Below are 15,246 nucleotides of genomic sequence, written 5' to 3' on the forward strand. Positions count from 1 at the left end.
TATTATTTATGTACCAATGTACCTACATTTATTAAAAAATTAAAAAAATGATTATTTTCATGATAAATTTCATTTTTAAATCATCAAGTTTAATCAAACACCAGAGTATTGCATCAAGCAATGTATAGTATTAATAACTATATATATTAACTCAAATTAAAAAAGTCACTGTTTTTCATCATATTTTCTATCAACAAAATAATAATAGGTAATAATATAGGCGGACATTGGGGGGGGGTTGCCCCCAAGTATTTCAATTTCAATAGACCGCCCCCATAAATCAACCAAATGTCTGCTTATGGGCAATGGGTAATAATAACACTAACTCACTATAATAAGTCTATATAGGTACCCACGTCCCACATAATAGTAAATACATTTTAGATGAATTGTCTATTTATTCGATGTAATATATAGTTTCTATAAATTAATAATATTATATTAATAACTAATAAGTCTATCAAAAAAGCAGTTAAGAAGTTTGTATAAATAAATATATGTTAACTGAGTAGATTTTATACAGCCTATTTTAAATAAATTTTCTTACATGCTTACATAGTTACATGTTTCACAATATTTTAATCATAGTTGGTAAATTGACGGAAACGGGAATTCTTTTCAATATTAGGTAGTGAAATGGAAAATTGTCAAAAAATAAATCGAAGACCAGAAAGACACTGAAGTATAGACAGTATAGTAGTATAAAAATCTAAAATCGTAGGTTTAAGTTTAAATAACCTATAAACTGTTTAAAGTTTATTTTGTTGACAAATTATTATTATTGTGTATGACATTGAGTGTGTATGCAATAATATAATATAGACATAATATAGGTATGTGATATTAGTCTATATTTTACGAACGAATAATTATAATAATTGTATAATTGTACAATGTACACATATCAACTGAATATTACGATAAGTGAAATTTATAATCAATAATCATGTATATTATAATTTTCTAAGTGCAATTAAGTATTAACTATAAAGAGAATGTTATAATATGTCCATTGTCCATATTTTATTAACACATAAATCATTTCGTTTCGGTAAGAGTTTTTCTGAAAATGTTAACGTATTCTTAATTCTAAGTTTGAACAAGTATAGTTTCTCTGTTGATAAAACTTTAAGAATCCTTATTAATGGTTTTACAAAGATAAAAATTAAATATAATTTTTAAATTATTATTTTAGTTTTTTGTGACTTATATTAGTTATTTTGTTATGTATTGACAGTTCAGTCAATTACATTTTTGTTCTAAGTTTATACCAAAAAGGTTGTTAATTTTTTATTATTTTTATTTCTATATTTTTTTTTGTTACATATTGATACTACATTGATTACTACTTAATGTTACATTTTTAAAAAATTATACTTTGTTTTGTAATTGGCAAGTTAGTCAATTATTTTATTATATTTATAGTTAATCAATAAACAATAAAACTTTTCAAGATATACATTTTTAAATTTATTAAATAATTAATTATGTTGTACCCATAAACGCACAGTGTTGCTCACAGGCAACAAACTAAAAAATTGGTTTTTTAGGGACTTAAAATACCAAAAAATTTTTTTAAGTATTTTTTCCTTGATAAGGAGTAATAAAACAACCCAAAAAAAATCAAAAAAAAAAAAAAAAATCATGCATTGTAGGGTTAAATTTAGCTTTAATAGAAATTAGAAATAATTTTGAATACGCATATACCATTTATATTATTATATATTTTATACTATGTAAATACTAGATATCTCTTGTAGTTTGTACCAGATTGCCTTTATTATAATTATTGTTGGTTTTACTTTAAAATTACTATAGTTTTGTTTATTTATCCCAATATGTATAATGTATATTGTATGTATGTATAGGTACAAAACAACTAAAAAATGAATATATCCCAATCTCACACTATAATAATGAGTTAAGTGCCTTAGTGAGTCATTATTCTTCATTCTTATTCTTGGAAACAAATAAGCATTTTTCAAAGCCTATTTTAAATTTTAAGTGAAAGATAAATGTATTGAGTATTGACAATAATACAATTTGTATAGTTCAATACAATGATATAATATTATGTTTTTTTATTGTCTTTGTTTTCATCTTTTGGAACTGTAAAAATATTTGATTTTCAATTTTGACTTTTGACTTTTGAGATAGGTTTCTGGTAACAAAAATTAATCTAGTTAGTAGTTTTTACCATTGAGAGGAATGATAATCAAAAGGAGATAATCAGAAAAAAACAATTAAACAACTGAAAAATGGGAATTTGTATGTGTAACATTTTGTTTTACCAGGTTCCACTCATAAACGAATAACAGTAGATATTTAATATTTTCACCAAATATTTAGATTAGCAATTTTTTCTGACTCTCTTTGAGCAATCTGTAAGCTTAATACATTTCTGATTCTTTAACAAAATTTTCTTATACATAATTACTGATAATAAACAAAAAAGTTTATTGAAAACTAATGAATATTTTTTATAGGTAATTTAAGTTTAAATAAATATATTCACCATTCGCCTACAAAATAACTATTTCTCCTCGAACGATTTTTGATATTTAGTTGTAATTCGTAATTATAAAATATTTTTCTTTGTTAAAAAAAAGCTTGAGAATTGAATACAAGAGTTCTTATAAATTGTCGTAACAATAACTTAACATTTTTTAAAGATATATAAAAACACAATTTTTTCAACATTTGAAGTTCAGAGAAAACGATGATACAGATATGTTATTATAATTCAAATTTAAAAAAAAATACTCGTGAAACCCTAAAACTTTCACGTACATTATGTTATTCATTTTACTATACGCAGGTAATGACATTTTCAAAACATGTAGATTCATTTTAAGTTATTATCTGTTTATACCATGAACCCAATGGCGCCGAACTAATTTTTTTTAGGTGTGGCAATGGACATTAATTTATAGGTACCCACCTACACGGTATGAAACTTAAGCCGTAATACACGCCTACACCCCCCAGTCAATACCGATTTTTTAAGCAACAAAATATTTTTTGCTACATTTTTACATTATTTAATATATTAATATATATAATTATTTTGATTTTTCATTAGTATAGAAATTAATTACCTATATGATCATCAGAAAAGAATATAGACAAAGAAACTGATTTAGATTTTATAATTTTACTTAGATCGTATTATTGGTAATTTATCGTGATAATTAAAATATAGTTATCTGTTTTTTGATGGCACGGTGTACGCCACGACCGCGACACTCTACGAATAGACCAGTTCACGTTATTTGTAACTGTATGTCCACTGCTCCTCCTTATCTTAATTATAAATCTGTACAATTTTTTATACTTAAAAACTACTAATGCTAGGGGGTACCCGTCCCTTAAAATTAGGTGTCGCGGATGCCACATACATATGGTAACATAATATAGTTTTGGCGCCACTGCATGAACCTATTTAGTATTTAGTATTTACTACTATTTACGGTAAGGTACTAAGGTGGTATTGACTCAAAAGTTTAATATCAATAATATGATATGGTTTACACAGAAAAAATATAAGAAGTATAAAAATTTCGATTCTGAAACCACCTCACTCCTCCATTTTCTAATGCTTTTATCTTAATAAAATATAACATGGTGTAATGTAGAGTAAATTAAGTTTTTATAGCTAACAATTGTATTTGTAGGTAGACCTTTTCATTCTTTATCTTTATGTGTTATACTGTTGTGTGTTATTATTTGAGAGAAGACAATTTAGCCTGTCGACAGTTACTAATATGCTATAAACGGGTTTTTTTTATTCTGCTATTAATTTTTAGCAAAGTTATCATTATTATTTTGTACTTAAAAGGTTTAGCTAACCAATATCGATTGGTACTAGTAGCAGTTTATCACGTCAATTATCAATGCTATTCTGATTTTAGTTTTCTCATTTAGTTCATAAACTTTACAAGTTATAAGTAGGTATAATAATATGATATAGGTCTACGAATCTACAATTTAATGAACGAAATACAGTGATTACAAGTTTAATGATTTACGTAATAAGTGACATAATTATGACCAATTATAAACAAGTATTGATTATTGATCATGAATTCATTATAATTAAATTTAATAAGATTTTTAAGGAAGAAATTTGAATGTATGTGCATTGTATGTGTCTGAAATAAATATTTTATCATTGAAATGTGAAACAGTTAATTTTTCTTAAATTATTACGAATTGATATAAAAAATATCGGTTATCAAAAATTGAAATTTTTTAATCTTGACTGAAAGCTTCACTAATAATTAAATATTTACAAATTGTCATAAATAAAAATCAGTGTTTCAATAGAAATTGATTAAATTGCGCAACTCATGTTTTGCTATGTAACAACATAACTATTGTTCTAAAAAATTCCAAAACATTATTGACTCTAACTTGGTCAATTTTTTATTCAATTATAATATATATATATTTTAAACTATTATAAAAATATGATTAACAAAATGTCTATATTGAAAATTTAAAAAACTTAATTACATAAACAATTATTTGAAAAAAAAAACTGCATTTAAATATATTGATTTTCTATGGGGATATGGGACTTTTGGGACATACTGTATACCAGCAAAACATCTCCTATTGGATCAAATTGGATTTTTCATATCTTATCTTGAAATGAGTTGGTATTGAACTACTACATATTAATTTTTTCTACTTCAAAATCATAGATTGTATACACTTACAATGAATGTGTTAGTAAAAAAAATTGTCTTTCTTATAACAATATTGATTTTTATTTATTCAATATAATTTTTGAGATCAATAACACATTATAAAAATATAATTATTTTTAAAGAAAAAAAAATTTGGAAACTAAATTAATATTCATGTCTTTTTCTTTGTCATTGATATAATTCAATCTTCTTTGGTAGCTACCATTGGAAATCGTACGACACGCAATTCTGTACCATAATCACATACAATACTGTCTGATAGCGTTAACAATTGAGTAACAACATTACAATCTGAGTCACCTAAGCTAAACACTTTCACTGGTTCTCCTGTTTGCACATCCATAATAACTATAGAACCCTGAAATCATAAATACAATACAATACAATACAATACAATTTTAAACGTTTTTAAATCACAGTAAAATATACCTGTTTAGAAGTAATAAGCAAATTATGTGTTAACATCGCCAAATCATAACAATAGACATTGCTCTATAAAACAAAATTGAATAATAATAAAAATAATAACATATAAATTGAAAAATAAAATATCTCACAATTTGAATACTATTAAGTTGATGACCATGAAACCTGTCCCATACACAAATTTTATCATCTTGACCAATGCTAATAACATAACTAGCTGAACATGTTATGCCTAAAACTCCTCCATCATGACTTTGAACTGAATACATGCATGTACCTAGAAGTGAAATATACTAATAATTACTGCAATTAAGTATATTAAAAATTATATAAATTTTATAATATAATTTATTATTAACAAACCAGTAACTAAATCCCACACACATAACATTCCATCTTGACTACCAGATGCAGCCATGTGAGGATTTACTTGATCAATAAATAAACATGTTATTGGGCCATAATGACCATGTAGAGTATATAGTAATTGTCTATCTTCAATTCTAAATACCTACAACACATAAACAATTAACATAAAATATTAATTAGTTGTGGGTAAGCACAGGGAAACTAGGGTCATACTAGGGAAACAGTTTGACCTGGGAAATATATATTTTATCATTTCTTCAACCCAAACATTTAAGTATTCAAGTGGGCTATTGTAATATTAATTACCTAATGATTTCATTCAATTTTTTTTATGAAAAAATTGTGATTTTTAGTTTTTATAGTAATTTTTGTATAATAATTATGATCATAATTTATCAATACATAGAGAATATTACTTAATTTAGTGTTTTGTCTACTATATAGGACACCTTTTTTTCTTCAATATTTAAATTCTTCAACTTTTGTAGATCGGGTATAATGAAACGATGATAAAATCAGAATTTTGCAGTTTGGTTTAGTTCAAAATTAGTCAAAGTTGTTGTTTTTATAGAACTGTCATTTTTTTTAAACAATATTGGATATCAAAATACTCTAATGAATGAATGTGTCAATGTATATAAAAATGATATTCATTTATACACAATTTGAGTAAAGGAATGATACATATTTTTTCTTATTAATATTATTAGGCTTTTACTAACCTTAAGCATGTGGTCTTGGCTACCAGTAACAATGTAAGCTCCATTAGTTTCAAGAACAGTAACTGGTTGATTATGTGCCTTTAGAGCTTCTATATGAAGACAACGTACAGTATCATTAGTTGATTTAAGAGTGTGAAGAGATGAACCTATACTCCCCGTTCTTACATGTTCTACAGTAATGAATATATTTTATTTAATTATAATAAATAAACATATTGATTTAAAAATATTTACTTCTAAGCGGGAGTTTAGTTTTAGGTCTCTCGATAGATTCTCTCAAGGTTGATTCACTAAAAATATCAAGCTTAAAGAATTCTAGAGACCCGTTCAATCTCACAGCTACTACATATTTATTGATCAATTTAATTGCTGTAAATCCATCATTTATGTCTCCTTGCCACATACACTAAATTTTTTTTTTAATTTAAAAAATACTCAATAAATTAAAATCTAAAATCATACTTTAAGTATCCCTTTGTACATATCCCAAAATTGCAATGAACCATCAGCACACCCCAGAACAACAACATTTTCATTACAATCAACACACCATATCTGAGAATTAACACAAATCTCATTTTCAGATATTTTTTTGGGTCGATTTTCCCATTTATTTTGGTCTGAATTAATAGTATGCCTTGCTTTATTTTCATCTTGGTTTATCATGTCATAGTTGGTGTTTTCAATAGAAATCACATTTTTACACCTTGCACATAATCTAAACATAGTTTGTTTAATATCTATTACAATTAATTTTACTAAATAAAAATTAAGACTTACTGTTCCATATTTTTAAAAGACTCTAGAAAACCATAATTTGACATAGAATTAGAATCAGAAGAGTTTTTAAAATCATTAGAGAAGTCTGCTGATAAATTGAATTCTTCTATATCGTCATCACTAGAATTGTCCAAATTAGACCTTAAACAAAAATAAATAAATAAAAAAATATTAATTAGTTTTACCAATAAATAGTAACATAATTTAAGATTATACTTTAAAGCAGGAATCACAAAATGACTATCACTAGGCTGAATGTGGCTTAAGAACAAATTTTATTTGACACATAAACAATTAATTTATTCTTTAAATTATTATTTTTATTTTTTATTGTAAGCTAAATAAGGTTCTCATTTTATTTATTTATTATGAATTTACTTCCTTTGGTTAAATATTTACATTGATATTTTCCAAAAATTTCCTTAATGGACTACACAAATAAAGAATACTTGTTTTTTTTTTTGTATGAAAATATAATTTTAAAAAAAGAATAATTTAGACGATCTAGTTGTTGGGCAATTACTCCCTTGTTTAAATTTAAATCAGCACACTGTCACACTTCACTAATCATAGCCTATTTTACCTTACAAAAAAATGTTGAAAATTGTTAGCAAATATTAATATCATTTTCTTAGTCCACTTTTTTTTTATTTTAATTAATAATACATTACATAAAGTATGCAAGTTAAAAGTAATATATAGCAGATATACCTACTACATACAGTGGTTCACAATTCGTTCAATTTTATGTATTTTTATTTAAACTTGTATATTTTTTTATGAGTTGAATTCAATTCTTGCTTTATAAAAAAAATATATTATAATAAATAATAATGCATTAGTTTAAACTTTAAACTATAAAGTAATATTGTATTTGTATTTTTAATAATTTCTATAAGTTATCTTAAATCAATTTGTAATGTTATAGAAATAATGCGAATATCTGAAGAAATATATAATAATTTTATAAATGTACTTTCAAATAATTCATCAAATAATAATTTTTTTAATCATACAAACTAAATATATATGGTGCCTACATTTTATATATAATCCATCCAAAAATGTGATTCTATGACGCTACATAAAATGCTATTTATATTTAAACGCGGAAGTAATAGGTCCACAACAATTTTTAGTCTACAAACATTATTCCATTTTGGAGCTCTATATATAAACACAATAACCAAAAGTATTAATTTGTGATTCTTGCTTTATGTTAAAATTGTATTTTATGAACAATTACAAAACTGTTGGACCACAGAGTTAGTTTAGGACTTCTAATACCTAGCAATAAAATATTTCATGTAATTTATATATTTTTAATTTTTTTAAATTTTAATGAATATATCTATTTTTTAAATAACTAAATATTGAGTAATATCATTATTTTTATACACCTCAATTTGCATAGTTAGTTTAAAATAAAATTAAAAAATATTAGTATTAAAAACGATAAAACTTCCTAACTGATTTTAACCAAATTTACCTATCAATGGTACTAATCAATTCACCGGTTAATGCATTCCAAACATTAATACAACCAGCAAGGCATGTACTAACAATAATATTTCCATATGTAGCAATACATTCAACTGATTGTGTGTGCCCTTTAAATTCAATTGGAACTGCTTCTAATATAACCTAAATAAGAATTTAAATCTACAAAACTTAAATAAAGTGAAATTAAACTATATTATAAATTATACATACTTGTATACCAGAGTCATGTTGTATGTAACTCACATCATGGCTCCACCCAGCTCTCCATTCAGCATAGTTTCGACTACAGACACATCGATACAACATTATCAATGTATAGACTAGCACTAATATGCTAATTAAACATAGAACAGCAATTAATATTAATTCTGATGGTGAAGTAGGTATAAAAGGTTCGGATGATTTATCCACAACATTGATGTCTTTTCTACTTTCCAGTGGCGCTACTATATGAGTATCTAAAATAAGTAATAATGTACATATATCAATAAAACAAACAACTATTTTTTATACAAAAAGTTTTAATATAAACATACCAACAAAATCAAAAGGATCAAGAGCAGCAGCAAAAGACTTCCAATGCGATGGAAATGATTTATCTGCATCATTAAGAGATTCGCGCAACGACATTGCTTCCTCTGGTGTCACAGAATGAGCTAAATGTATAGGTTGTAATACAGACACATATGATCCAGCAACACTCACATTGTACATGCTTAATAAAAATTGCCAGTTGTACCAAGAGAGTCTAGGCCAATGGGGCCATTTTTCTGCATTTAAAAGTTGTACATAATATGGCAAATCATTTTCTCGAGACTGATTAGCCTTACATTGAAAAAAAAAAAGAAGATAAATCAACAAAAGTTATAATGGTAATTTATTAATTAATAAAATACCTTTTTGTTAGACTGATATTCTTGTTTTACAGTATATTTAGCTTTGTTTTCAATTATAACAGCTCGTCGACCCTCTTCCCATGCAAGAGGAAAATGTATATTCGATCGTTCTTGAATATATGGTTCCTCAGTAGTTACAGATTTTCTTAAATCAAAAAATTCTTGCACAGTTTCTGTATTATATATAATACCAGATATCCAAAATATCATAACCATCATTAATACTCGTTGAACAATTCTTGTAGCTGCCCAAAGATATAGGAATCTCAAACGTTTTGATATTGGCTTACGTCGGGGATCTTCTAATGAAGCCATAATTTGCAAACCATTTAAGCGTGGATGAGAAGCAGATTTTAACATCACACCACTACGACTTGAATGTTTTAATGCCGGAGGATTAGATTTGTGCATTTTATTGGCCAAATTAGCAAATGAAAATGGATAATATGTTTTTTGGTAAGTAGAATCATCTACTGATTTCATATTTAAAGATATGAGTGCAAGAAAAAAGAACATTTGAAAAAAGAAGTCACATAATAGACCCACTATGGCAAATATACAAAATTCCTAAAAATTTCATTTAAAATTAGTTATAAAATTCAAAGTTTTTAAATATAAAACTACATACTTGAATTGATGAAACAAAAGTTAATAATCCACCGGTTAAAATAGTAACTTCAATTAAGAGATTTTGAGTTATAGCCCATCCTTCTTTACTTAAACCTTGGGCCAATCTTATTTTTACATCTAAATTTGGTGCTGTCGAACCCACTGATTTTATTATGATCAACATATTTTCAAGACCAACAACAATAACTAAATAAGGAAACACCTAAATAGTCATGTACAAATAATATTTTAAAGCAAAATAATATTAATTAATATATAGTATAACAAAATCAATTAAATTACCATTTGACTTTGGATATTTATAGTAAAATCTAATCCAAATAAAAAACAAAGCCCTATAGTTGTTAAAAGAGTAGACATAACTGTGAAAACAGCTCCACAACTAATTCCAACCTAAAACAAAAATATTGATTAATTTAAATTATAAAAAATAAAAAATGTTAAAGAAACAAATATTATACCTTAGAAACAAAAATGTCCATTTTTTTAATAGAGTAATAAATGTACCCAAATAAAAGCATATAACACGAAAGTAAAACAAATATTGTTTCATAATTTATTTCCCCAGGATAATAAATGTGTAAAGTTGATGTGTCTGATAGAATTTGATTTGATTTAACATGCACAGGATAAATTTGTTTCAAATGGGTTTTTAATCCTTGTATATACCTATAACAATGTATATAAATTTATACAAGGTGTTTTTTACTTTAAATTAAAATAAATAATATTTGATTAGTTACTACATATAGAATTCATAATAATTATACAATAAAAAAAAAAAAATTTGTTATAAGGTCAGTGGTGTACTTATACCTGAATTTTTTTGTGGTAGGAGGGGGGTTAAATAAACAAATTGGATGACCTGAACCAAAATGAGATATAGTAAACTTTAATACATGATTTATTTTTATTGGTTATTATTTTTAATTAACATGTCATAGTAAAATATATATTGAAGTCTAAAATTTTCAAAAAAAAACTAATTATTCTAAAACAAAAATAGGTAATGGGGTATTAAATAAAATAATTGAGAGTATTTATATTATTTAAAATATATAAAAAAAGGTGATTTACGGTGGCACAAGTTGTTTCATAAATATTGTAATAGCAAATTGAACAACTCTTTGTCGTGGATGTACAGAATATCTTCTAATACCAGTTTCTTTAAGTGGCATACCAAATAATAATTCTGGAATACTAATTTTTATATGAGATGGACTCTGCAATAAAAAAGGTTCTATAATAAAATCAGTTATTAGATATATTAGAATTTAATGTAAATACATACCTGATAAGTAAAAATTGTTTTTTCAATGCTATTATCAGTACGAAACTCTTCTAAATCTTGATGCCATAAATTAGTAGGTGATACAAGTAAACAACTGAATTCTGGCAATGCCTTTACATCAGAATTAATGTTTTCTATGTGTAGACACACATCATTTAAAGAAATTCTAATGTATAAAAATATTTTAATTAATAAATTTAAACAACATTCAACAATTTTTTTAAATAAGTACTTATTATCTAATTGATAGTTTCTAATAATCTCAACTAATTTGAAAGATTCAGCTAAAGGACCTCTGAAGGCATCTGACAAAACTAAATTATCCAACCATGGGGTTACCATTGATCTCATAACTATCTATAAAAAACCACAAATAGTATTAAGTAATAAATATTTCAAATTTAAACAACATTAAAAGTCTAGGTTATTTAAAATGTGTTACTTGTTGAATATACACACTGGGTTGTCCATTAAACCATCGATTTGTTATATTATCTGGCTTATAAGAAGGTGTTATGGTTGATTGCACTACATTGCTGAACAATGGCAATCCAAACAGTGATAAGCTAAAACAATATTATTTATTATATTAAATATGATTTCAAATTTAAAAAAATATTATAACATTATCTAATACTAAAAATACTATGGAAAATAATAATAAGAAGAAAATTAGCAAAATCACTATTTGTTGGAACTAAGTTAGATACTCTTTTTTTTATAGTAAAAATATTGTCTTAATTATTTCATACATAAATATGATTACTATATACTATTAAATTAGAAATTAAATAAATAAGCATATATAAAATGTTTAGTTAATAAAAATTGTTATTACTGTAAATAAAGCATGATTACTTATAATTTATAGTAGTTGAAAGATAATTTACATTAATTACCTGCATAAAACTACGATTACAGTAGAAATTGTTAATGAAATGACAGGATGAGATGCACAGAACAGACCATAGGAGTAATACAACTGTGACACTTTGTCAGGGAGACGCCTAGACACAGCCAAATTTGTCCAGTTCGGGTCACCCATTTTTCATACGGAATCTGCAAAATATGTTGGCGATTATATGGATATTTTACTAGTTTGCATTAAAAAAAAAAAAAAAACGAATAATGCCTTACAACATTCACGTGTTCATCTTGTAGATAGTTATGTTAACCAGTTAACCGACGACTAAGCCTGGTGCACAGTAGTTGCTAGTTGACATAGATGATTGATCAAATAATTTGAAAAATAAAACGAGTTATATTCTGTTGGATCCAGAACATCTCGCGTAGGCTATAACAATTAGTGACGTGATTTGGCATACATTATCCGACCACTATAATAATATAGAACACATATCAAATTCGAGCATTAATCGACCAAGAACAAAAATGAAAACGTAGACGTTAAACGAATATCAGCAGAACGTGCTCGCTCGTTATCTGCAAAAAAAAAATAAGAAATAATAATAGAGAAGAAATACAATAAAACTTCAAATCACGGTCTTTAGAGTTTAGACTCTACAACAGTTAAGACATATTACTTTAAACTTTTAAGCCTAACGATTCGCAACGTTAACATTTTAACAATATAATTAATAAATTAATAATATAATAATAATATTACCATAGGGCAAAGAACATGCCGTCACCAACTACCATTAGGACGACGATGTGATAACAGCAGTATCCGACAACGGATTATGTATAGCGCAGTCATAGTGGCACAGTAGATACTTGATAGTGGACTTGTTGCAGTTTTGAATGATTTGTTGATGAGTCGTGTGCCGGTGGGTGGTGGTGGTACAACGGGTGAGTAGTGACTGGAGTACCTGCTACGCAAATTACTCAACTGTCGGGACTTGGGGAGCATAGATAATAGATAAAAGTATCTTTATACGCTTATGTACGGGAGTGACTGTATAATGAGTGTTGCATCCGAAAATATGATTGCACATCACGACGGACTTGCCACAAATTATAGTTCCAAAGAAAATTTATTCCAATAAAAATTTTTTTTTTGACCCCATAGCCTATAGGACCACTACTTTTTGTACTACAAAATATTTTTCCCAACGGTCAATTGTTCCAAATTCTATTTATGTAATTAGGTACTCAATATTTATAATTTTTTTTTTTTATTCTAAGTTCTTTTCAAATTATTTCACCTGTAATAGCAAGCGAAAAAGTTTACAAGAAAGTCTAAATAATTTTTTATTAGCGGTTGAACTTTTGAAGATCAAATTTTTAAGACGTTGGATATTCACCAGAACAATACATAGAAACGGCTATCAACAGATCTTACCAATAAACATAATTGGATAATAAAAATTAACTTTTTAGAAATTAATTTTTTTGGCGATTATAATAATTAACACATTTTAATGGATCGGTATAATCAGTATCCTATTCATTGACACGACGAGTACAGGGTGTTCTTATGTATTCCCTAGAATTTTGTAATTAAGGCCCTAAATAAAATACTAGATTCAGTAGCCCTTATTAAAACTAATGTTACTAAAATTAAATGTAATTTTTTCCTAAAATGTGTGAAAGATAATAAAATATTTTAAATTTTTGTTTTTAACTTATTATGACACAATAACAGTTGGATATTATACAAAAGTACAAATCATAAATAAAAGTGAAATTATCTTAGAAATAGTTACTTGTATACGTCTATACTAAATAGAAAGAAATATATTGTAGCCTGTAGGCACCCATTGAAATTAAGTATTCGCTTGCAGTATGCCTACGGTAAAGCTACTTCTCTAGGTTCTTACATTAGAAATTAAACTAAATAAAGAGTAAAAATTGTATTTTTTATTTTAAATATTGTATGAAAATGTTTTTTCTAACCAAAAATGCGGTAAAACAAATTTTTAAGTTAAAACAATTTGTTTTATTTGAAATTAATTCTACTTAATACCGACGTTTGACGTCAATGTCCAATTGAAATTGATTATATAAAAATAGGCTCACTCAGTTCTCATCAGTCTGAACTGAATCTGCTGTCCATTATTATATATTATATTTTAATGCAAACAGAAATAGGTACTGAAAATTATTGAATTAATATATTTCACGAGGTGGTGACACACGACTACACGAGTATGCGCCATTTCACATTATACAAATCCATTGGTTCAAATTCAATTTTAAATGAACTAACATCATAGTTTGGATTTTGGAAAATTTGGAAATTTAGAACAATAGGCCTCAGAAGTAATTGGATTGTGAAGATTTTGAAACAATGATTGGTCGTTGGAAGTCCAGTGGCGTATTTTGTATGGTTTTTAGAGGGGTGTCCAGATAATACAGGTATATAATACTTATTAACTTATTTGTTAATTGGTTGCAATATTTCTCTGTTTTATATCTACTACCACTAACCTCATAATATACTCATCAAATATTGTAATGAAACATTTTTATTTATTTAATTAATAGTAGTAATTTTTATGTAATTTAAATCATACAGGTATAAAAAACCTACTGACTACTGTAAACATAATTTTAGTTTCAAAGATAAAAGCAAATAATAATCTAAATATACACAAATTTTCGCTGGAAAAACAAGTAACACAGACACATGAATAAGGCACGGAACCGTAAGATAAAAATATAAATTGCACGATTACTGTAATAGGATAATAATAATATAATATTATTAAAACACATTAGTTACAATAATTTACTAATTATTGCTATATATTTTGTTTGTTACATTCGATACCAGTGTGGTGCTATAAGAATAAGTTTTATAAATAATTAAAAATATAATAGGATAATAAGTACATTATTTAAAACTAAATTAATTTTCTTTCCGAATTAGTTACGCCCCTGGTTTATGACTTTATATAATATTAAATTAGTTCATAACGAATCACATAATATTGTTTGCCAAATTCCCTTCA

General features: G+C 25.8%; 1 protein-coding gene across 3 annotated transcripts; it reads right to left on the reverse strand.

Annotated features, from left to right (window-relative positions):
* Nucleotides 1-4,744: 4,744 nt before the first annotated feature.
* LOC132929442 (sterol regulatory element-binding protein cleavage-activating protein) lies at nucleotides 4,745-13,250 on the reverse strand. 3 transcript variants are annotated; one of them, XM_060994788.1, is made up of 22 exons: nucleotides 12,957-13,250; nucleotides 12,467-12,666; nucleotides 12,229-12,388; nucleotides 11,772-11,895; nucleotides 11,562-11,686; nucleotides 11,330-11,495; nucleotides 11,116-11,261; nucleotides 10,500-10,707; nucleotides 10,321-10,431; nucleotides 10,037-10,240; nucleotides 9,409-9,975; nucleotides 9,049-9,337; nucleotides 8,723-8,970; nucleotides 8,499-8,653; nucleotides 7,010-7,150; nucleotides 6,692-6,947; nucleotides 6,464-6,635; nucleotides 6,230-6,399; nucleotides 5,502-5,649; nucleotides 5,270-5,415; nucleotides 5,142-5,204; nucleotides 4,745-5,070 (listed from the first exon to the last, which is right to left on the reverse strand). In XM_060994788.1, exons 3-22 carry the CDS (start codon nucleotides 12,372-12,374, stop codon nucleotides 4,894-4,896), a joined length of 3,762 nt encoding a protein of 1,253 aa, XP_060850771.1. In that variant the 5' UTR covers nucleotides 12,375-12,388; nucleotides 12,467-12,666; nucleotides 12,957-13,250; the 3' UTR covers nucleotides 4,745-4,893. The 3 variants fall into 3 exon arrangements, with proteins under 3 accessions (XP_060850771.1, XP_060850770.1, XP_060850773.1); XM_060994787.1 differs by having other exon boundaries at nucleotides 12,467-12,772; XM_060994790.1 differs by lacking the exons at nucleotides 12,467-12,666; nucleotides 12,957-13,250 and having other exon boundaries at nucleotides 11,789-11,895; nucleotides 12,229-12,371.
* Between the last annotated feature and the right edge of the window lie 1,996 nt (nucleotides 13,251-15,246).

Source organism: Rhopalosiphum padi, chromosome 4 (assembly GCF_020882245.1).
Source record: "Rhopalosiphum padi isolate XX-2018 chromosome 4, ASM2088224v1, whole genome shotgun sequence".
NCBI lineage: Eukaryota > Metazoa > Arthropoda > Insecta > Hemiptera > Aphididae > Rhopalosiphum > Rhopalosiphum padi.

Coding starts and splice junctions, on each gene's coding strand:
- LOC132929442 (XM_060994788.1), bottom strand. CDS start 12,374: ATGGGTGACCCGAACTGGACAAATTTGGCTGTGTCTAGGCGTCTCCCT. Junction 10,432..10,499: donor TGGACATTTTTGTTTCTAAG/GTATAATATTTG, acceptor TTTTTGTTTTAG/GTTGGAATTAGTTGTGGAGC. Junction 5,205..5,269: donor AACTTAATAGTATTCAAATT/GTGAGATATTTT, acceptor TTTGTTTTATAG/AGCAATGTCTATTGTTATGA.